We start from the raw sequence: 27,805 nt of genomic DNA, 5'->3' as shown, positions 1-27,805 counted from the left end.
TAATGCATCATGTTTTTTCTTTGGGGGGGGGGGGGTGTTTCCATTGCTCAACACCGCAATTATTGCAGCTGTAAAGTCTTCACGGAGAAGATTTGATGAGACTTGAGACTGGAAAAGTGATAATTGTGTCCAAATGAAATAATTAGCACCAAAAACCTCACTGATGGAGTTTAAAAACGAAACGGCGATGAATGTGCACAGTACAATATCACACGTGTTGTCTTTGAAAAGGAAATGGGCAACTTTTTTTAAATAGAAAGGTGAAATCTAAAATAAGGTGTGATTCTCTGTGTGAGTCTTGGACATGTAACGAGTTCCATGTTAAAGCAGAAATAGACACAATATTCTGCCCAAAGCTGCCGTAATGATGTTGAAGCTGATGTAAGTGCGATAGAACAATGACACCCGCTCACGCCGTCTCACTCTGATATGAAACTTATATAAATCTCACAGAATCAGTCTGCGGGTGAGGCCACCCACAAATGCAACGTCACACTTTTCCCGACCGAGCACTTGTTGCTCTTGCTGCAGATGCGCGTCGTCGTGAGACTCTTTTGGCACAGCAGCTTGTGATACAGCGGCGGCGGCGGCGGCAACGATTGCATTATAAAGTCGTGTTGGAATGGAACACATGATGGATTCAATTCATCACTGCAGTATTGTGACTTGGCGAGCTGCGGCGTAACGACATTTTGCAGAGTGTTGGCTGATGATTCCTGCGACGTCGGGGGCAGTGCAGACAGTGGCAGCCTCTTGACTGCCGGTGAATACATTATAAAACCACAGGGGTTTTTTTTGAATCCCTTCGACAGTAAGGAGAAACTGCTTCTTACTTGAACATACGGGACACCATTCCAATATAATCCACGGAACGCAAGTGTGTATTAGCCCCGCCCCAATTTTCGCCACACAGATGCCGTTTCTTTTACAAAGTTATTTAAGCACATACTTTTGGCCCCATCTCTTTTCTGTGCAACACTCACATTTTCCACAGTGATCTTATCATTCACAACGCCTTCATGTTTTTCCATCACTTTCCAACTGGTTAATTGCAGAAGATCCACCGCGGAAAAAGATAACTTGAATAGAGCACGCGACTCTCACAATCTGCATTCCTTTGATCGCTGTGTATTTCTCCGCGATGTTAAGTTTGGCCCTCTTGATGTCAGCTAATTGAATAATATGTCATTCATTGGTATTGATTTTATTGCCTCAAATGGGATCATCTTCTGCGGGGTGACAGAGAGCTGGCTGAACGCCAGCAGAGTTTTTTGGCGGCCTGGCTGAAACCAATCCATCAGTTTCTTTTATATATTTTTTTTTTATTTTCATCTTTTCGGGATCCCCGGCTTGCTGCTGCTGCTGCTGCTGGTGTTAAAGTCATTCATCGGAATAAAAGATTGCTAAAAAAAAAAAAAAAAATGCTGAGCAGGACTAAACCGAGCCAGCCGTGTCAGTAATTCATACACTGCTTTTATCACATGAATTTCCCGCTGATGTCGACCAGTGTTGATTTTGACAGCGCCTTGTAACCGCGCCGAAACTTTCCACCTGTGATGGACCGTCTCGGTGACAAGGAAGCCGGTGACATGACTTTAATTTTTGTGATAGCCGACCGCGTGGTCATAATGTAAAAACTAACCACACAGAAAAGAGCGAAAAATAGCGGGCGAGCTGCTTTAAGAATAAAAATACAAATGAAAATAAGGCACAATGCTGCGAAGTGAAATGTACCCCGGGGCAATTCAAACGTCTGCGACTGTGAGCGGGCACGTCTGGCTGATACACAATTGGGAAAAAGGCCACCGCGACGTACATCTTCTGCTTCTCTTACGAGACTCGTAAGTTGGTGATTTACATTCACGCGCCGGGCTACTTAGGCGATGCTGTCATTCCAAGGCACACGCCACGGGCGGCTCTTGATTAGATGGGGGTTATATTGCCCGTCACCCCAGCAAATAAATAATAGAGAGAGAGAGAGTAAAGTACAACTGCAGCAAGACTGCAGCAAGAATGTGGGCCAGAGGCGGCGCGAGAAGTTACTCTTCAACGCACGCTCGAAAAATGGGTAGAGAGGGTGCAGTCCGGGCTGAGCCGGGAGACACTTTGGGGGGATTTCAAAGTCACAGCTGGGTGGAGAGATGACCAGGCTGCTAAGAGAGCTAAGTGCTTTGTAATAGCAGTACATTGTGGACCGGGGGGGCGGGGGGGCTGGAGTGCTCAGGCCTGAAGTAATTTGGGGACGCAGCTTGGTTAGCAGCTGGAGGGGCCGGGGGGGGGGGGTTGTTGTATTCTGAGAGTATAGAGCCGGAAAAATGATGAGTCCTTGGTGTTTTGAAGGGCTTTGTCCAATAAACCTCCATCACAGCAGCAGATAGGACATGAGAGCGACGACTTCTATACAAATATGAAATATTGGAAATTGGTGGCAAAGCTCCTGTTTGATATATGCGAACCACATCCAGGGCCGGTGATGAAAAAACCCCTCAAAAGTCACCATCTTCCAAGGTTTCTTCATCAACGGGCGCGGCGCGCGGCAGGTGGTGCCGGTCTTACCTCCGTCACGGCGAAGCTGCGCTTCCCGCAGGGCACGACCTTGTACCATTTGTCGTGCAGCGTGTCCATGAAGCCGTCCGACTTGTACTGACTCACGAGCTCCGAGATGTTGGAGGTGAGCGGAGAGTTCTGCGGGAGGCCGATGCCGTAGCCTTACCAGAGGGACACATACATTCAAAAGGAAAAAAAGTTCAAACTCTTCGGTAGGGCCGGGCGATAACACGATAAGGATATGTATCGCGATAGACACGTAATCAACATCAATAGAAAATGCGATGGATAGAAAGTTTTCGATCATTTTTTTTTCCTCGTTGGAAGAAACCGGAGCAAAGAGTTCGGCTACGCCGGCCGCTAGATACGCCGGCACTCGTCCTCTGGTACCTAGCAACGTATGGAGAGACACGCCTGATAGCCAATCATGCAACAGTATCACCAGCCATCTGTTGGCTGGTGTTTGTGTTTGTTAGGTCATAAAAATGATCAATAATTATCGATATCGACCGATTGGAAACACTCATATCGTGATACAGTTTTCAGCCACATCGCCCAGCCCTACTCTTTGGCAGTTGTTACAAACAAAATCATTTTCATGTTCTGCCGCTGGTTTATTGCAATTTTTTGTTGTTGTTGTTGCCAAAAGCAGCTACTTCGAAAAATAACGTCGGTGTCCCTCAAATTCGGCGGTGGCCAATTAGGGGAGTAACTCGCCTCGGTGGGAGGCGGAACACTGATCGATTCGGATTGCATCCCGGACGCTTAAGAGGTGCATTAAGTAATTAACGACGGCGCTGGAAGCTTGGACAGCGGTGGCCCGTAATGGAAGAAACCACCACGGGGGCTATTTTGGCAGGGAGGAGAGAAGAGGCCTGCTAAATGGACCAGAGATTAACAGTAGAGAGAAGAAAGCTTTTGAGAGGCACAAGATTTAACCGAGACTGGAAACTGTTGAGCGATTGGTCTCGTTAACGCTGAGGCTGTCCTGAAAAGAACGCTCACGCTTTAGAAAATCAAACAGTAGTTTTCCCCCCTCGCCTGAGAAAATGACTAATTCTATTCAAACATTTTCTTTACCAACAGTTACCAGACACCAGGATAGAAATGAGATATGATTTTAATGAGCACATAAGTCGCCATGAATGAGAGGCTTTCATGCGTCACCTTCAATTGCGAAGGGTTTTCCAACCGTCACCGTCTTGCAGTCTGCGTCTATGGAGACCTCATAGTCCAGCAGAGCTTTGTCCATGATGAATGCGTCCAGCTTCTGAGGGTCGGCCCTGCGAACACACACGTGATCTGAGTGCAGCGCGAGTAGGGGAAAAGACGAGGTCACACCCTGCTTGGTGCGCCCTCGATGAAAACAAACTGTCGCGTCAGCTACTGGCAAACTCTCTGAACACTGTGGAATGCATCAGTCATAATCAAATATACCCTTTAATATTTTCAGACAACTGTCCTGCGGAAATCGAGTCATTGACTGGGAAACCACTAACGGTGCAATAACCAACTGTGCAATATCTATATTTATTCCCCATGTGCAACTATTGCTACTGCGCTGTACATATTATTTATATTTTTTACATTTTGTTATATTTTGTACACACGAAAAAAAAATATTCCTGTAAATTTCTTTCTATTCTGCTATTTCTCCTATATTCCTTCCACTGTGCTGCTGCAACAACCAAATTTCCCCACTGTGTGACGAATAAAGGCGTATCAAATCTCATCTCATCTTATCTTATCTTATCTTGACCTGAATGACGACGCGAGTTTAATGAAGATCTGACCGGATGTCGCAGGCGGATGATGGATGTCACACGATTCATTACGGCGACAAAATTAACCACGGCGCGAACAACAAATCTCATGTCCTAGGAATGAGCCAGGGAAAAAGAAAACGAGCACACTTTCGAAAGTCACATGAAATTCACATGATGAAAAATGTACCTTCAACATCCCCCAAGATATAAACTTCAGTCAACCTTTACTGACTGTCTTCCTTGTCCTCGGCCGCTACTCTGAATCTTCCTTTCCAGGGGCTTTTGTCCTCACATGACTCCTGTCTGTTTGTCTGCCCTGCTTTCACTTCGTCAACACTTACTATTATTTAAAAAGAAGAAACAAACCTGAAAAGCACTGAAAAAGACACTGATGAATTGTTTTGCTTCGGGCGATCGTAAAGAACCGTTCAGAGACGCAATTTACGGCAATCACTGACAATTACATGTAAATGACTCGACGAAATTCTTTCCACTTGTCAATTTTGGGCTTTTTGTGAGCTTAATTTTTCCAAGTCTGGTCCCGTCCGTGATTTCAAAACAGTTTTTGTACTGCTTACGTCAAACTGCATATATCCTTCCAATTCCTGTCTGTCCGCCAGTTTTCGCCAAACTAAAGGAGTAAAATCCTCGTGTCCCTCCATCTTTCAGCCAAAGTACGAGTATGATTGAGTATGATTCTTGACCAATTCAAGAATCAACACGAGCAAAACAATGATTTTTGCCTATCTTTCTCCATCATCTTCCTGCGGTTATGCTTGTAAAAGGAGCGGATTTATGCCTTAGCATCCCAGTTGCACGGATTGAAATTTGCCTCCCTGACGATGGCAGGGTCACAATTCTTCGGTGCGGCTTCATTTTAAATGAGGCGACGCCAGACGCAGCTTTACTCTTGAATCTTTTTGGAATTGATCAGGGGGAAAAGTCTTCGCCGCGAAGTGAGCCCCCCCGTACGCACCCCGTACGCACCCAGGTTTAATAAAGCCCTCCGTGATAAATTTCCCCTTTGTATTCCGAGGCTGAGCTGTGAGTCTGTGAGACTCTGCCGGGGATGTAAGAGCAGGCGCTTCCGATATCTCCCGCTTCCACTTTCATAAGAAAGCCAAAGCGGTACAAGAGAGATGTCCGATGGATGATAACGCTCCTGTCGGCGCTCTTTCTCCAAATGCTCTAATTATTCAGCAGACGGGCGGCTGCTCCTGTGGTTAGAGCCAAAGTAGGGAAAAAAAAGAAAATCGAAACGCTTCTGGTCCAAAGTTTTGTCCCATTTTGTGGACACAACTGTAGGAAAAGAAAAGTTTCACAAGATCAATGCTGCAGGATTTGTTTTTCTTGATCTGAAACCCAGTTATTTGCGGTGCACAATGGAGCCGTAACGATGTGACGCGAACGATGAGGAAAAGCGCACGAGTATTCAAAGTTGCATTGCGTCTGATGTCTCGTTTCTCCCTCGTGGTACATTTTCTAAAGGCGACACTTTCCCCTTCGAACCTCTAATCAGCCGTTTACAAGCTCGGGAACAAAAGCATCTCGTTTGATCCATTCACATTGAGTCCTACAGCCGGGCATTCCGGCTGCCTGCTCGCACAGTGTTCTCGCTTTGCTCCGCGGGGGGGAGGGGGGGGGTGCCGGTTGAATGTTGAAGCGGCTTAGGATGACAGCGATGGCGGCGTAAAGGAGGAGGATGAGCTCTGAATTATGAACAGGCGGTGGGGAAAGACAGCAGCAGGGCGAGCAAAACAGTTTTCTTATAGAATATGTTTTCAAATGTTGACTTTACAAGCAACTTGTGGAGGGGGGGGGGGGTGGGGGTCTAAGAGATGCAATGGTTTTTCTTTTTCTTTCTTTGTGCGAGCAGAAAGAGGTTGATTTTTAAGGGAATGGTGACAGCGAGAGATAACCGTTGCAGTGATTCCCACGGACTTTGATTCTATCTGTGGCAGGCAGCCGCCCGGGGGGGCTGAGCAAATCGATGCGCCGCGCGCACAGCTCTACAATGAGGCGACGGAGCAAGACACCACTTTGAGAGATCTTTCATGTTACCATGAGAACTGTCAAAGAGATGTTTTTGCCTCGTTATAAAACGGCGGCGGGACAAATTACCACCTCAGTCCGGGTAATTAACGGGGGACAACGGTGTCAGTTTGAAATGGACGGATGACAGTGGAAGCGTGTTCGGTGAAAAGTACCATTTGGGCACCGGAAGCTATATGCGTGAGGACAGCCATCTTACTTGAGGTTGTGTATGCCGTCTGGCGTCGCCGGGACGTTGTATCTTCTCATGTACTCGTGCATCTCGGGGAAGCTTTTCTTGACGTAGTCCTCCGCGCTGCTTTCTCTGACGGTGGCGAATCGGAACCCCTGAGAGGGATGGTGCAGCTGCAGGGAAGAGGAAAGGAAGAAAGGAACCGAGGTGTTTTCTCCTAAAGAAGAATGAATAAGCATTCCTGTTGATCATTAAAGCCCCAGTGTGTAATTTTTTTTTAAATGTTCTGGCGGCATCTGGTGGTACAGTTGCAAACCGCAACCAACTGAGCCACCGACAGGGGACACGTTACGGCGGCGCACCGCTGATTCCATTTCCTGTTTCCGGCAACCGTATTTCAACACGTCGTGGCAAACGTGGCGATTTACGCGGAGGTCGGGTTCACCCCCTCATGCAGCTATATTTAACTCATTCAGAGTTGACGAAAAAACATCTGCCCTTTGTTGCAGGTGATTATTCATATTCATATATGAGCACATATGGACAATATATATTTTTAATTTCTGTGAGTGAGTTCTTCTAAATATTACACACTGAAGCTTTAATGATTTTCCATTTCGGTAAGGTTCTCGTTTTTGAAGTCGATATTAAAATAGTAAAATGTAGACCGAATGTCCTTAAGAGACTTCACACTCCTTTCTTTTCCTTCTCTCACTATTCCTGCGCTGTTTTGATTCGGAGAGGTTGGCAGAAATTAGAATTAATGACCTCACCCCGCTTGTCCTTAAAAAGGTGGTTTGATTAAAGGATGACCAAAAGACTGCAGAGTGGCTTTTCCAAAAATTTGGATTAGATACCTGAACGTGTGGTTTTGCAGTTTCACCGAGCGTCACCTCAAGGACGCTTTCAAAGAGAAATTCCCCAACAGCCTTTTCTAATCATCATGAAGTCGGCCATGACAGACGGTGTGAAAAGAGATGAAAATGTTTTGATCCGTTTCAATCTGAATTATATATATATATATATATATATATATATATATATATATATATATATATATATATATGTTATAATCGAGAATTAATGAAGCAAAACATCTTCAGGCACTGTCGGCGAGTTTCAAAACTCGCAGAAGAATCTCCTCTATCAGAACTGTCAGATTCGACCCAACGTGTCACGAGTTTCTGATTCAAATGCTGTTGAGTCGCGATCCTTTTCTGACTTGTTGTACCTTTGGGTCGTGTATCCCTGAAAGCTGTTCGTGGGTCTTCTCCCCGACCATGACCGCGGCCAGGTTGGCGGTGTACGTGGACAGGCAGAACAGACAGAAGATGGCCCACAGGTTCATCAGCAGGCGGCCTGTCCAGCACTTTGGCGTCTTGATGGCCACCGTCCTCCCGAAGAGGATGGCGTAGCACACGTTGAGCGCCGACGAGAAGGAGAACACCCGGTGGCGGTTGCGTCCGCGCGGCGTCATGCCGAACGGGCTGTGCCACTCGTACAGGGTGAGGAAGACGGCGGTGACGTGGAGGGAGACGAAGATGCCGAGCCACATGGACCAGTGGAGAGGCCACATGAAGGCGCCGAAGGGCGCGGCTGTGTCGCGAGTACGAACCTGGGCAGGGGTGGGGTGGGGGGGGGGCGATGAGATGTTTAAAGGTGTCATCATTTCATTTTCATACTTTTCCACATTATATTTAGAAAATAGACTGAGGAGTCATACAGATAGGAGTAGGATTAGGAGCGAGAATCAAAAACAGGAGGAGATGGGATTATTTCTATCTGTTATAAATGGTATTATCTTTTAAATTGTGTGGCTCATAAATCCAGTAAATAATTATGCGCAAACAGAAACAGGATCTAGAGTCTTAACAGGAGCATGATGTGATGGGTAGAAATATTCTTGGACCAAGCAATAGGGGGCGATAATACATCACCCTGTATTATATATCAACATTTAAATCAATGAAGTGTGTTCATTGGCTAAAATGTGCTTCACAACCCAACAGTTTACTGCTCTCTGTTCTGGTGGAAGTTGCTCTTTGTGACATTGTCGTTCATTAGTGAAAAACAAAAAAACATACAGAAGATAATCGAAGAGAAGTCCAGCGTAAATAAGGCCCAACAGCTCCCCGGTGTCGCGGCGTGTTCGGAGCAGGAGAGCAGAGGGTGACTGCCACCGTCGCTGTGCTTGTCCACTGGTGAGGGGAGCTATAATAATTGGGTCACTTCACCGAGCCCAACACTCACCGGTCGCAGTGATAAAAACGTATTAACACCGACCGCGACCAAACCAAGCGGAGAGACTCGAAGTGTGGTCGGTGACAGAGAGCAGAGAAGGATGGACCGAAGAGAAGCAGAAGAGAGAGAGAGAGAGAGAGAGAGAGAACGAAAAGAAAATCTGTCTATAATGAGGAGAAAAACAAGTGCGACGGTGAGAGAGGAGCAGCACTGACCAGAATTCCCAGGCTGGTGGAGAAGAAGGGTGAGGTGAAGTCGATGACTTGGCTCCTGGCGGAATTAATGCTGAAAGAAGCCACCGCCAGCTGGGCGGCGCCGCTCAGCAGGTCGCCCACCAATCCTGTCCAGCGGCCATTCTTGAAGCCCCCGTACTTCCCGTCTCCGACAATGTAGAGGTCGAAGGTGAAGCCCATGTCCTCTGCCAGCTTCTCCAACAGGTCAATGCAGTATCCGTAACAGCACTTCTTCAGGTCCGTGGGAACGGATCCGTTGGGTCCTGCGAGGTTCTGGAAAAAACCTCCCAGGACCGCCGACTCGTTGGTGAGCGGGTCGAGGCACAGCTGGCCCGCGGGACACAGCCCGTCGCCGTCCACCTCCCGGGTGAACACAAACGGGTGCTCCACCAGCGTCACCACCCGCAAGTGCAGCCGCGCCGATCGGCGCCAGTCCCCGCCGCCCCCCGAGCCCGCGTGGATCGGCCAGGCCCCCTGGTCCATCAGAACTCTCCCCCTGCGCCAGCGTCCCAGGCGGGTCCAGGTCGGCTGGCCCAGGGGGTCCAGCTGGAGGGACCAGACGTAGTGATGGGCCTCGGAGAGGACGTTCTGGCTCTGAGGGTCCCTGGACACGAAGCCGCTCTGGCCCTCAAATGATGTGTTGGATAGAAATCTGAGGGAGGTCGTGAAAAAAGATAATCATTAGTCAGTTCGTCTGTTTCTATAATCTCAGTCATCAGGGGTGTTTCATTATTTCCAGGTACGTCTCTGTAAATGTATTACAGATCAAAACATAATTATCTTTTGCTTTCTACCCGTCAACTTTCCAAAGTTGAAATCGGGTTTAAGATCTGCAAGCACCCGGACGGACTTGACATGGTGACAAACAAAAAAAGGAAGTTTTTGATGTAAAGTTTGATTCAGCCACTTGGTTGGAATATTTCATAGTACCAGTGAAAAATGAACTATGTTTGTCTCTCTGTAGCCCACTAGTGGCCGAATGTAGTAATGCTTATTCGTCAATAATGAGTGTCATCCTGCCTGGCTGCCAAACACATATATTGTATTACACTCTGAACCCAAATCTGAAATCACTTTCTAACTTTTAGTTTTATTAGTTCAAAAGTTGCTGGACTCGAAACTAAAGTGGATTTGATCCTTCTTGTATAGCCACTATTCTCTATGGAAAGAAAAATACATTTGACCACTGCCATATTAAACCATAACATATTGATCCTCAGCGAGACGCGTATTTTTGATGCATTGTACGATGAGTAGCAAACAGATGCCACCAGTTGCCCTCGCTTAAGAAACTATACATTCTAACTGAGCCCTAAGATTTTACACCTTCTTGATTGGGGCTACAGAAAGATCAATGGTTGTGGTCTGGGTTGGTTGCGATCCAAGAATTATTCGGTTGGAGGAGTAGCCGAGTGTTTTTTTTTCTAAACACAAAAGAAATGGGGTTACTGCTGATGGGAGCGGAGCAGCTGCACACGTCCCGGGCCGGAGGCGACCAGTGGACCACTGTGACCTGTGCGCGACCTTGTGTGTCGACGTCTACTGAAGGAGAAAACACACTAAGATAGACTCGAATGAAGATGTCGCTGAATTCACAGTGTGGTTGACAAAAATAATCACTGACCACCTGTACTCGCGTCAGTCATTTTTTTTTATAAGATTAATAATACTTTCAAGGGATAATACTTCATATTTATTAAGTTCTAGTTTCTGCTGCCTTGATTTCTTTTGTTCATTTGCCAATAATAATATCAACTTTTCCAGAAAGTTATTTTTGCAGTATTTACAGACTTAAAAACACAATCATGTTTTACTCCCTTGGTTAGTTTCTATTAAAAAAAAAAATCCCAGTTTAATGGAGAAGTGTTTTATCAAGGTGCTCTCGGGTTGTGTGTTTGTGTGTGTGTGTGTGTGTGTGTGTGTGTGTGTGTGTGTGTGTGTGTGTTTGACAGGATAAGACAGACCACACTCCAGTGATCACGCCATCTCTCTCACTGAGCCGTGCTACTGGCTGTCTGAGAGTGTCAGATACCGGTAGCAGACACACACACACAAACACACACAAACACACACACACACACACACACACACACACACACACACACACTTGTCCGGTGGAATGGATACGTTAGGATGTAAGAGGGAAAACATGCATCCGTTCTGTGCAGGTAGATGAACCACCTGTTCACTAAGCCTTCATGAGCTAATGATGTAAATGATGTGACCTTTTCTCCCCCCCCCCCCCCCCCCCAAAAAAATGTTTCCTTCGTGTCGGCATTGTTCACTGGGAAAAGTTCCCCCTCTTCACCAGCTCGTCTACTCCCCTCCGTCTTATTTCAGGCTTTAAATTGACCTGGCAGCTCAACTAGTCAGTGTGAAGGTCAGTGTCTTCACGGGAGCTCGGAGAGATTAAACTACCTGCCGTGGTGTGTTTTTCTCCTCATTGTGCACACACACACACTTTGACAGAGAAGGGGGTGCTGCGTGTTAAAAGTGAAATGTCACGTTAAAAAACTAAAAAGACCACATGTTAATATATAATGTTTTTACGTTTTCGTCAATTGTGGTATAGTTCTGCATCTAGTAATATAAAGTTGCTTAATAATCACTGTTCACATTCCCTGCATTGATTGCCTTATGATTACTAAGTTAATATTAATTCGTAATTTCACAGTTCGGCGATGATGATTTACTGAAATTAAAGGATCCTTATACTTCCTCCACCGCTGAAGATTTCAGAGTGAGAGTTTTGAAGTGCATTTTAAAGGAAGAATATTATTGCGAGCGTTCCATTTCTCCCGATTATCTACAGTCTGCATCAGTCAGTTTGCTCGAGGTCATTTTCATTTGGTATGAATCGTTTTTCAACGTGTGTGAAAGCCTAAAAATCCAAATTCAACGTCAGATACTGCTGAGCTAATTGTCTTTAAAATAAACTTTTAAGTCGGTCAGGCTATTTTTGAGCAACTGGTCCCATAAGGTGTAAACTTTGAACTTTTAGCGAATGACAATAAATTGGTTTGCAGAGACTTGATTGAAAAAAAAAAAGTGGTACAAACCGGCATACTGATGAGTATCCGCTCCAAATAAAAACTGTTTTTTTATGTAATTCAACATGATTCATTTCTGCCTTTATGAAATGGAACGGTGACGAGGGCTCGTGACATTATTTTAGGGCGGAAGCGTAACATCTGGGTTAATCCCACCGACAGCAACATCGACTCAGTTTCATATCTGCCTCATGTTTCTTTTGCCTCGAGCATCACCTAAAAAAAAACAGAAAAAGATTTTGAACACAATGCAGGATACAACCACAGTCCGTATTCCGGGTGGATAGAAAAGCGAGCCAAATAAAGAAGGAGGTGGGAATCCCGCTTAAAATGTTCATAGCTCATCAACAGGAGCGTGTGCTGGAGTCGAGTCGGTTATAATAATAACCAAATTCATCTGCATTTTTAGCAGCGTCATTAAAGTATGTGCCAGAGGCGTTTCTCCTTGTCAAACCGGCGCCTACCCTGAAGCAAACAGAACGCCTTTTTGCTCCCAATGGCTCAGGGACCATGAGCTGCGGAGGGAACATGTCTCATGAAGCCATCTTCCATATTCATATCTCAGCTGGCTGGCACATTCGGGGGACTTTATTTGGCATTGGTTGGGCATGCGTCACTTTAAAATGATTTTTATCGAGGAAGGACTGTCTCTGGTGGGAGGGGGGGGGGGGGGGGGGGGGGGGAATAGAAAAAAAATAGAGAGCCTGCTGAAATTCGCCCTGGCTGTATCTTATCTGTTAATACGGCACAGTTGTTTATCTGCGTGTGCGTATCAGCAGGGTTTATGCAGTATTCATGTGAACATCTCTCTTTCTTTTTATTTTCCACGCGGTCTTTCTCTGCTCCCTGCTGTTTCCCTTGCGGCCTTTTGCCATCACATCTTTTGTCGCCCTTCCCCGGCGCCTCACCCCTCAGCTTCTCAGTGTGCCGGCCAGATCTCATCGGGCCCCCACTCTCGCCGGCTTCACGCGGGCTGTGACGGACACACACCATGTTGCTTGTTACACGCGTGTGTTTCACGGAATTAAACGGGGATAAGGTATATTTATGGCGTTTGCATCTGAACGTTCATCTTCATGTCTTCCACCAATCGGGGGCCGGTGAAGTAGGTACCACCGTCGGCTGCATATCACGACACCTTTCCATTGTTCTCGTTTTAAAAACGCGCCAGCTGGAAAGACACATACCAAAAAAGACTGTTTTTATTCGACGAATTCAGTGGTCGCAGGCGAGGAATGACAATCCTGCTTCTGTCTTATCGCTGTCCGTTATCGAGGACCGGCTCTGAGAGGCAATCCCGCCCCTGCCGTCTTATTTTGTATGTTTCAATGAAACGGCTGAGATGAGTGCTGAGGGCCTACAGCAGAACGCTGTGGGCGAGAGGAGACTCTGGTGAACTACTAGCATGTGTACCTGACCCGCAGGGCATCAGATCTTTGCTAGAGAGATAAACTGATGGAGAGAGCAAGAGGAGAGTGAGAGGAGAACAAACCAAGCGGAATATAGCCAGCGGTTAACCGCACATGTGAAACTAAGAATAATTACTCATCTGGCCTCTTTTAACATTGACTACATCCGAACCAACATTAGATTTTCCCGCCACGTTTTATTCATGCCAGCGTTATTCAACCCCTGAATACCCTAAACGTGCAGAACAACTCTGCGAGAGACGGTGACACTCTCCCACAGCAGTGAGAATTGGCACAGATTTCTTGAGACTCATTATTTTTCCTTCGAAAAAAAATTGTCCATTCCGTCGGGGACGGCCCCTTTAAACACCGGCCAAACATTACGCCACAACTGGCTGATCAGCTCTCTTTCCGTCCCGGGAGCAGTTTCAACTGAGAGATTTGCCCTCTTGTATTAATACACACACACACACACACACATGCACGCACACTGACACTATGCAATGTGAGAGTTCAACGACTCCAGTGAGTTCTGAATAATACTTAGACTTTTTTTCCTCATCCGTCATTTTGACAGACATGGTCATGAAAATTCAGCCCTAATCTATTATCTTGATTTTTTTAAATCTTTTTTTTCCGAATGGTAATGAGATAAATCCAATTTAATAGAATCGTATTTAAAAATGACGTTAATCACAATAGTATCTATCAAACAGACCAAACTTTTTTGTCTGCCTGCAGGTTTTTTTCCCGCCACACGAACAGACAGAGAGAGCAAACGAACAGACAGCGGACGAGTTTCATTAAAGCAGATCAGGAAGTTAATTAATTGAGAGCAAATACTGTACGCTGAACCACTACCGGTACGTGTGACATTTTTAACCGACGACAGCTACACTCTGCCCCATGCAGATTTACAAATGATTCCAGTAAACCTCCGTCACGACCTTTCACCGCACACATCATCCTGGTGCCAATTCAGTAGACGTCGCCCCGGCCTAGGTTGTATTAAGAAAAAAACCCTCAGTCATTACACATTCACACACAGTCACAGTGGAATTCATGTCCTGCTGGCTCGTTTTAATCACACAGCCTGGAGCTGAAACGTCTGGGCCGAGATCTGGCCAAATGTTGTCGAAATTCATGTTTTCTGCCGTTTCACCTGTCGCTGACCTTTGTACAGTTGAGACGAGGATTGCAGACCTGCTGACCTCGACGCGTTTGGGTGTGAAAAGCGAAAAAGCTGCCGACTGAAAAGCAAAAGAGAGACCAAAAGACCAACAACAGCACCAGATTCGTTCCGCATCAACAAAAATAGTGTTCTCACCACGGGATGATTGACACATGTCAAGGTGTGATGCGTCTGGATTCATCCCATCTCACAATCAACATACGGCTCCTTTCCTGCCTGGTAACGCTGAGACTATAGTTTTGCATCTGGCTGCTGTTTTTCTACAATCCCTCACCTGCCATAATGCCCCGACGATACAGTTGTCAGATGACAAACACCTCGATCCATCATCAGCCCCCTGCCCTTCGTGACTGGTTGATTGCCTCGCCGGCAAAATCGGCTGCAACCATAACTCCATAATAATCGTGCAATAAATTCCCCCCGGCGGGTTTCATTGTGCAGCTCGAGAACTGCCACAGCCCCTCCGCTGCTCATCTGTCACATGGTTTCTGGCTTCAACGTTATTGTGGTGACAGCGCTTCCCCTCCAGGTCCGCTCATCCACCGGACACCTGATCCCACGACTGCCGGGCTGTAACGCGAAAAACCAAACGCAGTCGTCCGGCAAACTAAAATGAGCGGAAATGACGGCATGTTTAATACTGAGAAAAGCCACAGAGTTCATCAAATTCATCCTTCTAAAAAAGTATTTAAATTCATCATTTTTAGAAGAAGAAAAAATGCTAATTGAGCGATATGCAATCTCTGAAAAGAGGAAATGGACAAGTACATCATTATCGTCAACCAGCTTAATCTCTGTGGAACTATATTAACAAGACCTGGATTTCTGAATCCACAACCTGGTTCGTTCTGTATCTGCAAATACAACATTCAGTTCAGCAGGAGTCGCGCAGGCTCCGACCTCGAGCTTGGTTTATTGAGGATTTTCTAATTGCGGAGTCTGAATTAGCCCAGTGGTTTTTCCATGGCAATTTGCTGCTAACGGGTGGAGAATTCGGAGTCGATGGAGCTCAACTCCCCTCGCGCACACTCCCACAAACACACCGCATTCCTCCTGTGACCGCATTCCTCCTGTGCTCCTGTAAAGCACATCACAACATGGCTGGAGGGTGATGCCATGAACCAAACTACCTGCCCTTGTGTTTTTGTTTAAAAAAAATTGAAAAAATCATTACAAAATGGCAAAAGGACTCAATGGTCGCAAAGAAATGAAGAAATGAAGAGCGATATTTTAAGATTAAATATGGTCTAGTATTTCAAGTATCTGCACGGACTTCATAGATTTCAATACCGTTAATATATGTAATTCTTTTTTTACACTATTTCCTGAGAAATTGACAGAAGTGTCAAAGATGAGGAAAGAGATATGAAAATCCCGGATCGCCCCTTTAACCAGATCTTCACCCAACTTTCATTAGTTCATCACTGACCCGTCTCTCAACCCGGTTTGATGCCAATCAGCACATTTGATGTAATCCTGCAAACTAACAAACAAATAAACTAGAAGAGATACAGGTCAAAAAACCCGCCTTGGCAGAAGTGATGAAAATGGCATTATATTATATATTTATTATTATGGAATAATATCAATGTCTGACTTCCCTAGAGCATGAATCAGAAAGTCGAAATTGCTTCATAAAATATATTTAGTCTGACTGTCGGGAACTTTTTATGTGCAAATATCAGCTTTTTTTCCTCGAGGATGTTCAACTCCCACCTCTTTTGCCAAACCCTCAACTCGATATATCTCACTTTCCCTCGGGCTGTTTACAGCCCCGGATCCGTCTGTCACTGCGCCGAATATTATGACTGAATGAGACAATCTGACTGTTTAGCACTCTGCCTGTTGACGAATGCCTGGTAATACATGGAAGGAAATAATAGTCAGGATGCAGAGTCATTGACGAATAAAAAACAATGACACAACAAAACTATTGTTTAGCTGCGAAGAAGCTTAAAAATGAAAGTTCAAAGCTCCAACCATCCGCCGGTGGTGTTAGGGACCCTGTCAGGGACCCTGTCTCCACAATCGTATTAAAGATCATTTCAAAAAGAAAAGGACAGTTACTACCAATAGAATTGTTAGACTGCACGTGCAAATATATTTTTCGTAAACAAAAGTTAATGCTAATAGATGATGACCAGGACACTGATTTCATTCATGGAGAGAGAGACCTGCGGGAATTGGAAAAAGAAAAGTCAAGAGCCCTTATTAATCCCTGGATCAGAAATATGATCAGGGAGTCCAAACAGTTCCATGGTTTGACAGAAATTGAATGACAAAAAAAGAGTTTTTCTTGGGAGAAAACAGATTTTCTCTGTATTTGCATGTCACGTACTGTGCAAACACATGATTTCCTTTTCCGCAGCTGGTTATAGTCTATCATATTTTACCCTCCATCCTTTATTCAGGCATACCCTAATCCCCCAGTTTGGATTAGATCCAATATCCAATATGTAAATCTAAACCTGTTCCGGTAAATGCTCCGCCTTCGTAGGGTCAATGACAGGTCTCCCTGCTGAACCTGGTAAAAGGTCCCGTGACACCTGTTTTTGTTCTGTAATATGTAAAACACCAGCGGACTTATCAACATTTCATAAGCAGCTTAAAATGAACCAAAGAAGTGTAAACGCAATCAGAGAGCTTCTCCTCGAGCTCCTCTAAGCTCTGCCTGTTTTAACGACTCTCTTCCCCGGGACGGCCGTGCTGCTGATTCAGGTGTTCCGAAGGAGAATCCCGGGGGGGAAGGTCAAACTCTAATTGTAATGCAGTGGTGTGTGATCACACACGCTCTCCGTTGCCCGTATCTCAGCGATGTAGAGTGGAGCGGGCCCAGCCAGCTGCGGATTAAATGCAATACGCTGCTTCCAAAAAATGCAATTCATCACACGTCCGCATTTCACCGCGCCGCTGCCGTTACCGAGCGCACAGTGTGTAAGTGTGCCTTTCGGACGCGCCGTGTGCATCGTGCAGGCACACGCTCATGCAGATGTGTATGAATTATGTGTTTGGCAGAGTCCAGTCTGACTTTGCAGCTGGACCGCGACCAAGTGTCGGCAAGAGAGAGGTAGACTCTAACACAGGAAAGGGATTACAGAGTAAAACAATCAAAGAATGGACAGATGAAGTGGAAAATAAAGATTGTTTGGTGGACAACTAACAATGGTATGTCACGGAAACATTCCTTTGCTAGTGTGGAAACATTACAATCACAATATTCATATCCGCAATACGCCGAATATGTATCTGCGTGGCCAGCGCATTTTCATTTTGGCAGAATTTAGGGTTGTAAGAATCACTTAAGCATTCACTTGATCCCCCTACCTTGCCAAGTATTCCCCGGAGCTTCCGTTGCTCTCTTGTACATCCATACAGTTAGTGGTCCCAGGAATGAGTGCCAAGCTGGGGTTCTCCTGGGCTGCACTGCCCACCGCCCGCGCCACCAGCTCCAGCGAGTCGTGGACGTAGTGATCCAGAGAAGGGCCCCCCATGACCCCGTGTGCCAGAAGGCCCAGGGGCAACCCCTCTGTTCTCAGCTCGGCCACATTCTGGCTGTCCCCCAAGACCCAGTGAAACTCCGGCAGCATCATCCGAGTGGCCAGCGTCCACAGACGGCGCACCTCCCGGATATCGCACCCGAATGTCACAACCCCTTTCGTGGATGAAGGTTCCCGCAGGGCCTCCAGCTGTCGCATGAGCGCCTGCTGCTGGTCTGATTTCGAGGGGGAGGTGGATGAAGAAGCAGCGGCTGAGGCAGCAGAGGCAAAATAGGGCAAAGACGACAATAAAGACACGTCCTCGGTCCCCGTTGCGACACCAGATGCCAGTCCAGAGGATGATAGTGGAGATGAAGACGGCGATGAGGTCGAGGCGGTAGTTGTCAGGTTGACAAGAGTGCCCAGGTGGAAGCGAGTGTTGTTTTTGATGAGTAAGAGGAAGTGGCTAATGTCCCACTCCTGGCAGAGCAGAACGCTGATATCCCACCAGCCATTCATCATCAGCAGGGAGTAGAGGAGACGGGACGGCGGGGCCTCCGCGGTCCGCATCGCCATTTGGAAATGAAGGGGATTCTACGAGGAGATAGCGACAGGGCAATGATTGAGACGGAAGATAAAAAAAAAAAGGGCAGGTGAGTGTGAAAGGTTTTTACACAAAGGGAGAGGAAATAAATTGGGAGGAAGTGAAAGTGGAAGACAGAGAAAAAGAGCAACGTGACATCATTCGGGAAAGGGTGGGAAAGAGTGTACAAGTGAGAGGCAGATGGAGATTTAAGAGATCGGAGAAATTGGGTGGATGTGGGGAGCGACAGTTAAACAAATAAACAGCAGGAAATTGAGGAAGTAAAAGGGAGTGATAAACAAGTGGTGATGGAGAAGGTGAAAGGTTAACCGGGGTCAGATGGATTTCAAGAGGGCAGAGATGGAACAAATAAAACATTAGTGGTCGGTTAGATTGCGAAAGAGAGAGAAATGAGATGGAAGAAGGGGGCGAAATAAAGATGGGATGAAAGGACGTTGGTGGAGGGGGCAGTGGGGTGCAATGGTGAAGAAGAGGAGAGAGGGTTAGGGAGGAATGAGAATAGGAAGATGGAGCACCAGGAATGAGATGAACGGACGCAGTAGAGCGGAGAAAGGACACGAGAGAAGAAACAGGGAAGGAAAGAAAGAACGACAGGAAGATTATAAACCCAACAGTGGCAATTATATTTACTTATATCCCAGAATTCAATTTGTTTCCTTGAGTACAAACACAGTCTGCTGGATATAATGGATTTCAGCCTCCACTTACCTGCTCCCATGAATATTATTATTCACATCATGAGAAGTACAGTACATCTCTTTTTTTATTTGCTACTTCATTTGTATACTTTAAAAAAAAAAAAACTTCAGCCTAAAGAGACATAACTGGGTCCCGTTTCAAAAGACTCTTTTTTTTTGTTACTCTTACTTAATAGTTCGCCGTACAGTGATTTAATTCACACCTGTGATTTGCGATTCATATTTTCATCGGCGGATTCATGAGGGCTGGACAGATCAAAGAGAACAGCACGGCACCGAGTGCGTAGGGTTGGAATTACCTTGGTACAACTGCTTCATGTCAAATCAAATGGTGCCCAATTCTGAGAGCACATCAGAGTACGGAGGGGAGAAGAGAAAGACCAAGGCTGATATACATGTTCCAGATCAGTAGGTGGCGATAATGCGCAAAAAAAAAAGAGTTTACCAACGTCCAATGAAAGCAAAAAGAAGAAGGTCCATCAGCTCACTCTGTTCCGTTTGGTCGCGGTTCATTTAATCCTCAAGTTGCAAGAAGGGACCAACTCTAGATGTCTCCTCGGTTGGTGTCATCGACAACTTTGTTGCCGGAAAGAAACAAACCCGGGAGAACAAGCTGGAGCCAACTGGAAGGACGCTCGGAGAGAGAGCACATACCTCCGCCAAGGCTGACACCTTATCTCGCCATGTCGAAGAAAAGTGAAAAGAAATGTCTGGATCTGCCCCCAAACTTAACAGGTTCTTCCTTAGGCCATAGCTCGACCTTTCAACTAAATTTCCTGGGAGTAGTTTTTGCAGAAAACTCTGAAAATCATCTCATGGAAATGTGTGATAATGTGAAGTTTTTGTCCATCAAATGACTTTCAAACCTGAAATGTTGGCACATTGTTGAACACACGGCCAGTGAGAGATTCATAACACAACAGTTGCTCAGCTGTTTTGCACATGTGTCACGTTTTGGTTCTTTTGCATTTGCCAAAGAAACTACATCCTTGGTCCAAAGTTTCGTAAAGGGGAAATGTGATTATGATGTTTTTACAATGTTCTCTCAATGACACAAATTCACGTTCAAGGAAACCACACTGTTGCCCCCTCGTCGTATGTAGAAGAAATCAAAGTTCCCAGGAGGATTTCTGAGGAACTCTTCACGCAACTTTGGTATTTTCTTGATGAAACTGAATCAGTATGTACGTTTTGGATAGGTCTACTGGATCAGCATATGACGATGTGTCCAGTGAAACATTGAGATGGAAGATGGCATGGGGGGACGGAGTGGTGGTGTACCGGTTTACTGAGCTCCAGCGCTTATCATCATTAGCAAAACATCAGTTCTAGAAACTGTTATATCGCGTCAATAAATTTAGCCCATCAATATCAATACATGTAGCTTATAGCCATGCGAAGATGGAGGATAGATGAGGGTCAACCCTATTTTCAAATTGCACAGATTTTTTTTTTTTTAAACCAGACTGAAGTGAACTGAAACCATGAGCTTTAGGCAATGCTAGACATTAATCCTAATCTCTTTGACTGTATACGTCTTGTGGAAAATAGCCCACAGTAATGTGAAAATACAGGTTTGTACTTGACAAAACCACCAAATCGGTCCACTGAGCGCCTTCAGTGCCGATGTGATCGGATCGGATCCGATCCAGCGGAAATCCACTGTACCCTGCACGTACAGTGCACTGCACCAACAGAATTACAGTAAGCCCGAAGATCAGAGCAGATATGTTTCAAAGCTGACATTCATCCCTGTAATGCTTCAGATAAAATTAATTCCTGGCTGCATGAGCTGCCAGTTCTGCTTCAGTGTACCTTTGGCATATACACTGTACCCGGCCCCGCAAACGTACCAGTCACCCGGCTAATCAATCAGTCATGCACTCGCTCAGCCGCGCTCACTCACACACATGTACACACACACACACACACACACACACACACACACACACGTACAAACACACACTACTCCAAGCTACACACCTCAACAGCCCTGAACTCTGTTTAATTGACTTTACAACTTTTAAACAAGCTTTGCACTAGAAGTCAATTAGATTAATCTATTGGTTCATTCTATTTATCCCATTATTCACTTTACCCAGAAGGCATTGCAAATAAGGAAAAAAAATACACTATTCACCTGCTTACTGGATATTTGTATATACGGATTGATTATTGTCGCAAACAAAAGGACCGGCAAAAGCAATACGACGCGCTTAACTTCGGATTCAGGAGAGCCGTTTCAGGAAGAGAAATGGTGATACAGTCCACCGGGCATCGCACTCCTCACCGCCTCTCATCCCCGGGGAAAATTAGCGGATTTATTCTCAGCGGCTGAACTTCCGCACCGTGATCTCCATGAATCTGAACACCGTGCCTTTACTCATCGTGTAAATAAACAGACCAAAAAAAAATTGCTAGAAAGTGCAGATGCCTGCTCTCTTGCGTTAATACAGAGATCTGCTGGGGGGGGGGGGGGGGTTTCTTCGATGCACCGGGAAAATCGTGTGGTATGTTTGTCACTGTGCTTTTTCAGTCATCATTCTTCCGTCCGCAACTTGTTTTTCTTTCCTTCTGTGATTTCCACTGCAAGGACATTTGCAACCCTTGCTGGATGTTAAAACGGCTGGGACTGGCAGAATCACGAGCCACAGTGGACAAATCAAATAAACTAGTGATGACTTTGGTTATTGTTCTATTCTCGTAGGCTCCATTCAGTAATTATTGTTATTTAACAACATGATAACCTTATGGCCTCTCCATGTCACTGCTCACCTAATTCCTGAAGGATCAAGAAAAACTCCACTAACTCCCCCAATCATTCATCTATCATCACTTGATAGAAGCTGAGGGAATAATTACACCAATCCCCTAATCTACAAATTAATTTACCTGGATGTGATATTTGGGTTATTACATTTACCTGTGTACACAAGTGTGTGTTTTGTTTTTTTAAATCTGTACACTCCAACAATGACTGAAAACTATACAAAGGTATAGGTTGTGTTAAGTTGGTAGAAGTATCTGTCAGTAACTCATGCGTCTCGTGTCAGTCACGTGAGTGTGACGTAAATACTTTTTTCAGACTTTCTTATTTGGTCGTCAGTGATTATAGCGAACGAATGAAAGTGATGATCGTGACCGTCGACGTTGACAATTTGTGACCCAGTTGTGAGACGTGTTTTACATGTTGTTGTTACACTTCCTGTACAAAGTAAGGCGGTCTAATACACCACTGCTACTGCATTAAAACTTAATATCCGCTTGAATCCATACCTTTCTCACACTGCTTCCAAAATATGAATGTTATTTCATTATTCTGTATATATGTGTGGGTTTTTTTAGGTAGGCTTTGCTGAAATGTTTTCGTATGCCAGATACGATTTATATTGCACAACTACATATTCCACACACTGTTTTTACATTTTATGTAGTGTGTGAGTATCTGGAATATATCATAATGCAAAATAGCATAATTGGACTGGATAAAATAGCGACATATATATATTTATATATTTCAAGCAGCTGGTGAAGAGGCTGTATCTTAATTTTCCACTTGCTACAGTGTTGTAAGGCAGCATGGGATATATCTCCACTTTAAAATTGGATCCTCATTTCAAAGACAACTGGTCTTTCCCCCGGAGTTCCGCAATCCCCTCGTCTTTTACAGTACATGTTCAACTCTCAGCCATTTCTCGCACTTCCATCCCCAACCCTCTACCCATCCCCAAGTCCCTTTACTCTGGGTTTACCTTATCGTTTGGTCCATAGGTTCATATCCTCCTATTCGGCCTCATTATTCTCATACTTACATAAGAAACTGTGGGCCAGATTATATTATCCAAAGTCCCACACTGGTTTATTATGATATGTCATTTTTAACCGTGAACTTTGTTTAACCTTAACTTTAAACTGGCCGGGAGGAAATAAGGTCACCGACGGTCGCCAATAAACACTAATGAGAATCTCTCGAGACATTCCAAGACTTTTTTAAAACGATTACGGGAGTTAGAGCGGAGTCAGGCAATTTCTCCAAGAGTCACACACGATCACTGCACAATCTATTTGTATGTTTTTCCGCCTGTTTAGTCCAACCATCTATCCATCAATAAACGTGATTATATCTGTTACGGTCGTATCATGTCCGTGACATCTGTACCTGTTATTTCACTTTTCAGAAGCAGTTTGGACTTTGGACACCTGCTCTGCCCTTAAAGCTTCCTTGTGCACAGAGCAGGAAATTAGATATCAAACACACACACACACACACACACACACACACACGTTAGCTCACTAGGTGGCAAGTGTCCCAGAACCCTTCAGTTCAGTCTAACTAATGGTTCGGATGTGTGTTGGTCTGTCTGTCTGTCTTGTGTGTGTGTGTGTGTGTGTGTGTGTGTGTGTGTTTGTGCTAGTCTTGAATAAAAAAACAACGATGCTCTTTGCCTCTCCCTTGTGTGTGGTTGTGTGTGGAAATTCACAAACACGAACACACACTGACTCTCACTGTTGGTCTGCACTCATTGATATGCAATAACTACCCTGTTAGTGGCACCTAATCAAAGTGGTTTACAGTGTAGAGTTACACTAAATCACAGTGTGTGTGTGTGCGTGTGTCTGTGTGTGTCTTCTTGCACTAGTGAGAAAAGGTTTCTACCTGTTTGCACAAATAAAACACACACACACACCCAGTGGGTGTCTTCTCCACAGAATGATTATTGATGAACCATCCCACTGATGAATTCAGTTTAATATTTAAACTTGGTTTCTCTCTCGCTCTCTCTCCCAGCCCTGCTGATAACGATAATCCTCAACTGGTGCCGTTGGCACAAGAGACTCACCAGACTCATCCCGTCTATTTTCATTAAACAATAATGGGATCGTTCCTGAATCGTGCCCAAACTGTCCCATTTTCCTTAACCTTGAATCTTAAATCTGATCAGGAAGTCTCATATCACTTTGGTATCGTTAGAAGGGTTGTTATGGAAGGTAGCGTCTACTATTTCAAATATTTAGCTGCAGTAAATAGGTTCTTGATGCCTGAAAACACCTTAGATTTTGTTTATGCAATGGATGATGCGGTTCCTTTAGGCCATAAATCGACTCGTAATCTTTCCACCAACACCGTATCGGTGTCCATTCATGTCTTTTATTTGTATGAATTTGAATAAATCAATGTCAGCGTGAATCTTTTTTTCTTTTTTTTCTTGTACAGACCCAAGAGCAAGGACGGAAGTTAGACAACGATTTTGGAGTGATGCTGCTGCCAACCACAGGGATGATGAGCCATTAAATTAGATTAGATAGACGGAAAATGAGATATGCATCTGGTAATTTATAAGTGGAGGGATTTATAGATTAGCTGTTGATCATTGCCTTGTTGACAGGAGTCCAGATGAGCTGCAACTCTATCCAAGTTGACTGCACCACACAGGATGCTGAGCTAGATGCCGAGCTCTGGCTGTACGGATACAGAGAGTGGCCTCCTGAATATCAACAGAGAACTTGTTTATGCATATGCAACATACCTCGGGGCATATGACGCTATAGGTATGCATAGCCTTAAACCAACATTTTTGACTTAACCTCATCCATAAAAGAGGAGAAAACCCCACTCTCCTCCTCCTCCGCCTCCTCCTCTGCATAGGGACACGCTGTGCATACAGCAGCCCAGACTCCAGCTCCATGGACGGGGCCTCCCCGAGCTCTTTCATGTGGAAATTCCGAGAACACACCAGCTCGCGTCACAAATGGTTTGGTCGTTTGGGCTCCATTTGGAGAGAGGGAAAGTCAAAGATCAAAACTGCTCTCTCCTTCCTTTTGAAAGCAGGCCCAGTGCACAATGGAGCAGGAGGAGGAGGACAAGGGGGAAGAGACCTGTGGCAAGAGGGAGGTGTCCGGGATGTGGGGCCACTGAATCGGGCCCCATGAATCCACTTGAACTCATTTTCCCACAAGACCCGAACTCTGAATTGTGTGAATTGACATGACCCCCTGTTCACACACGTGTACATTGGACGCAGCCCACGTTTTGCTGCATCGCACGCCTCGCAGGGCACTGGTCGACAGTTGAACTCAGAGGGGAACTTTTGGTTTTTCCTTACCTCGCTGCGGCGCGTAAATCCCCTGTGCACGACGCTGACGACGGGCACGCGCAGCGCCAGCGAGACGAACTCCAACTCGACGAAGTCGTCCCGGTGCCGCGGGAAGGCGACCACGGCGGAGACCCCCTGCACCACCACGCTGTGACACACGCTCTCCAGGAAGGACAGCGGGTCCTCGTTCTCGGGGCTGCCCGGCGAGGAGAAGGAGAAGGCGGGCAGCTCGCCGAGTCCCGACCCCACGGCCATGACCAGCTCCAGGGACAAATTGTAGGGCAGCAATCCGGCGCGGTTCAGCGCCTCCGCGGCGAGGAGGACCGAGTCCCGGGGCGCGAACACCCGGTTCTCCCGCGGGGCGCTCTCCTCCCGCTGTCGTGCCTGGTTCTTATTCCTGCTGGCGCCCCGCTGCGCGCTGATCGCGCCCCTGGTCCTGAGGCTCGCGTGTCCCGGCGCGCTGGCACTTGTCTCCAGCTGCTTTTCCAACTTTGCCCGCCGCTCCCCGCTGCCCGTCGAGCCCCCCTCGGCGTCCCGGTCCGCGGCGGAGAGCAGGCGGGGCTGAACGTGCAGAGCCCCGACCCGCACCGTGTGGCCGATGCGTTTCAGCACTTGGCACGGCTGCGGGTGCGAGTGGGCGCACGGCGGGGGGACGACGAGCGCGCACATGAGCAAACATAACGGTGGCGAGACCCCGGTGCCCGCCCGCGCCGTCGGGCCATTCATCATCATCATCATCATCATCATCACCACCAACGTCTTCATCGTCCCCGCTCCACAGCTGCGCCGAATGCCCCGTCAAACCACAGACCGGCCGAACACCGGGGCCGCTCCGTCGGTCCCCCTCCTGGCGCCCCACGCGTGGCCCTGGCGCGCCGCTCAGACCAGCTCCGGCTCCGGCTCCGGCTTCGGCTCCGGCTCGCAGCAAACTTGTGCGTTTCTCCGCGGACGCGGACAACAGGCTGCCGAGGCGCGAGGTCCGGCACGAGCCGCGCACAAGCAAACGGTGATCCCCAAAAGTGCTGATTTTCATCTCAAAGGATGTTCATCGTTCAAGCCTCTGATCACTGAACAGGTCTTCGGAATCGAAAGGGGGACATTGGCACATATTCCAGCGGCAGGAGGGGAAGAAAACACACAAACATGAAGGTGTGTAGAGTGTGGAGGAAAAGCCCTGGGGAGGAGATGTGCAGGGGGGAATGAATGCGCATCGAACACATTCCAAAACAGGGAAATCCACCACTGGAAACATCTGTTGGCTCGGAAGGGAAAAAATGATCCCATTATCATCCAGAGCTCAGGAGCCAAGACAACATCACCTCGTGCCGGTATATTCGCGATTAAAGGGGGGGAAAAAAATTCACTCCTCGAAAAACAACCCGGGTATAAAGAAGCTCTCCAGAGCGCGCACGCCGCTTGGCTCAAGTCACCCCTCCGCACTGACACTTGTACCGGCGAGAGACCCCCGGCACGAGAGCGCGGTGCTCTGCGCACGTTCCAATGTGACTTAACCCCCGTCCTCACGTTGCCCCCCCCATTCAACACTGAAGAGGGGGGAGAGGTTGCACACACAGTTAGATAGATAGATAGATAGATGGATAGATGGATGGATAGACGGATAGATGGATGGATGGATGGATAGATAGACGGATAGATGGATGGATGGATAGATGGATGGATAGGTAGATAGATAGAGGAAGAGATAGATAGATAGATTGATATTCTATATCTATATATTTACATATTTCTATATGTCAATTGTCAAAAGAGGCAAATCAAGGGCTGCTCTTTTGCAGGAAGCTGCAAAGTCTTAAGGTGGACATGACACTGATGAAAATGTTTTTGTTGGACAATTTCCTGCAAAGCAAATTGTTTTTTTGTTTTTTTTAATTTTCTGTCAAGTAATCTTACTGATTCTCTGACAATGTAACCATAACCATAACCCTTACAAGCTCATCAACCATGCCTTTGTTGATCGAATAAAACCCCATCATGCTCTGAGGACACTAATTTAGGAAACTGTGGATTTGGTCGTATAGCGCTTGAAACACATACGGCATAGTGTGTGTGTGTGTGTCGTATGAGATGGGGGACTTGTTGCAGCAAATTTGATGTTATTCGTCTGGAACAACTTTACATATAGCTGGCTGGATTTATTGTTTGGCCACCGGTTTATGGAAATAAAATATCACCCTTGCAAGTAAAACTTGGCAAGTCATGAACCCCATCCCCCCCTAAGGAAAAATCACTGTAATGGATTCTTTCATAGA

The 27,805-nt window shown here is 46.2% G+C and overlaps 1 protein-coding gene across 1 annotated transcript in view; it reads right to left on the bottom strand.

Annotated features, from left to right (window-relative positions):
• The window catches only part of grin3a (glutamate receptor, ionotropic, N-methyl-D-aspartate 3A), a 34,152-nt gene extending 7,151 nt beyond the window's left edge, over positions 1–27,001 (bottom strand). Inside the window, exons 1-7 of the mRNA XM_035608525.2 lie at positions 25,545–27,001; positions 17,987–18,732; positions 8,994–9,663; positions 7,769–8,152; positions 6,565–6,710; positions 3,715–3,830; positions 2,557–2,708 (exon numbers count right to left, since the gene is read on the bottom strand). Of these exons, the coding sequence (XP_035464418.1) occupies positions 2,557–2,708; positions 3,715–3,830; positions 6,565–6,710; positions 7,769–8,152; positions 8,994–9,663; positions 17,987–18,732; positions 25,545–26,300 (2,970 nt within the window). The 5' untranslated portion in view covers positions 26,301–27,001. The remainder of the gene's footprint in view (positions 1–2,556; positions 2,709–3,714; positions 3,831–6,564; positions 6,711–7,768; positions 8,153–8,993; positions 9,664–17,986; positions 18,733–25,544) is intronic.
• Between the last annotated feature and the right edge of the window lie 804 nt (positions 27,002–27,805).

Source organism: Scophthalmus maximus, chromosome 20 (genome assembly GCF_022379125.1).
Source record: "Scophthalmus maximus strain ysfricsl-2021 chromosome 20, ASM2237912v1, whole genome shotgun sequence".
Lineage (NCBI taxonomy): Eukaryota > Metazoa > Chordata > Actinopteri > Pleuronectiformes > Scophthalmidae > Scophthalmus > Scophthalmus maximus.
Note: the sequence above shows the minus strand (reverse complement) of the source record. Positions and strands in the feature narration are given on the sequence as shown.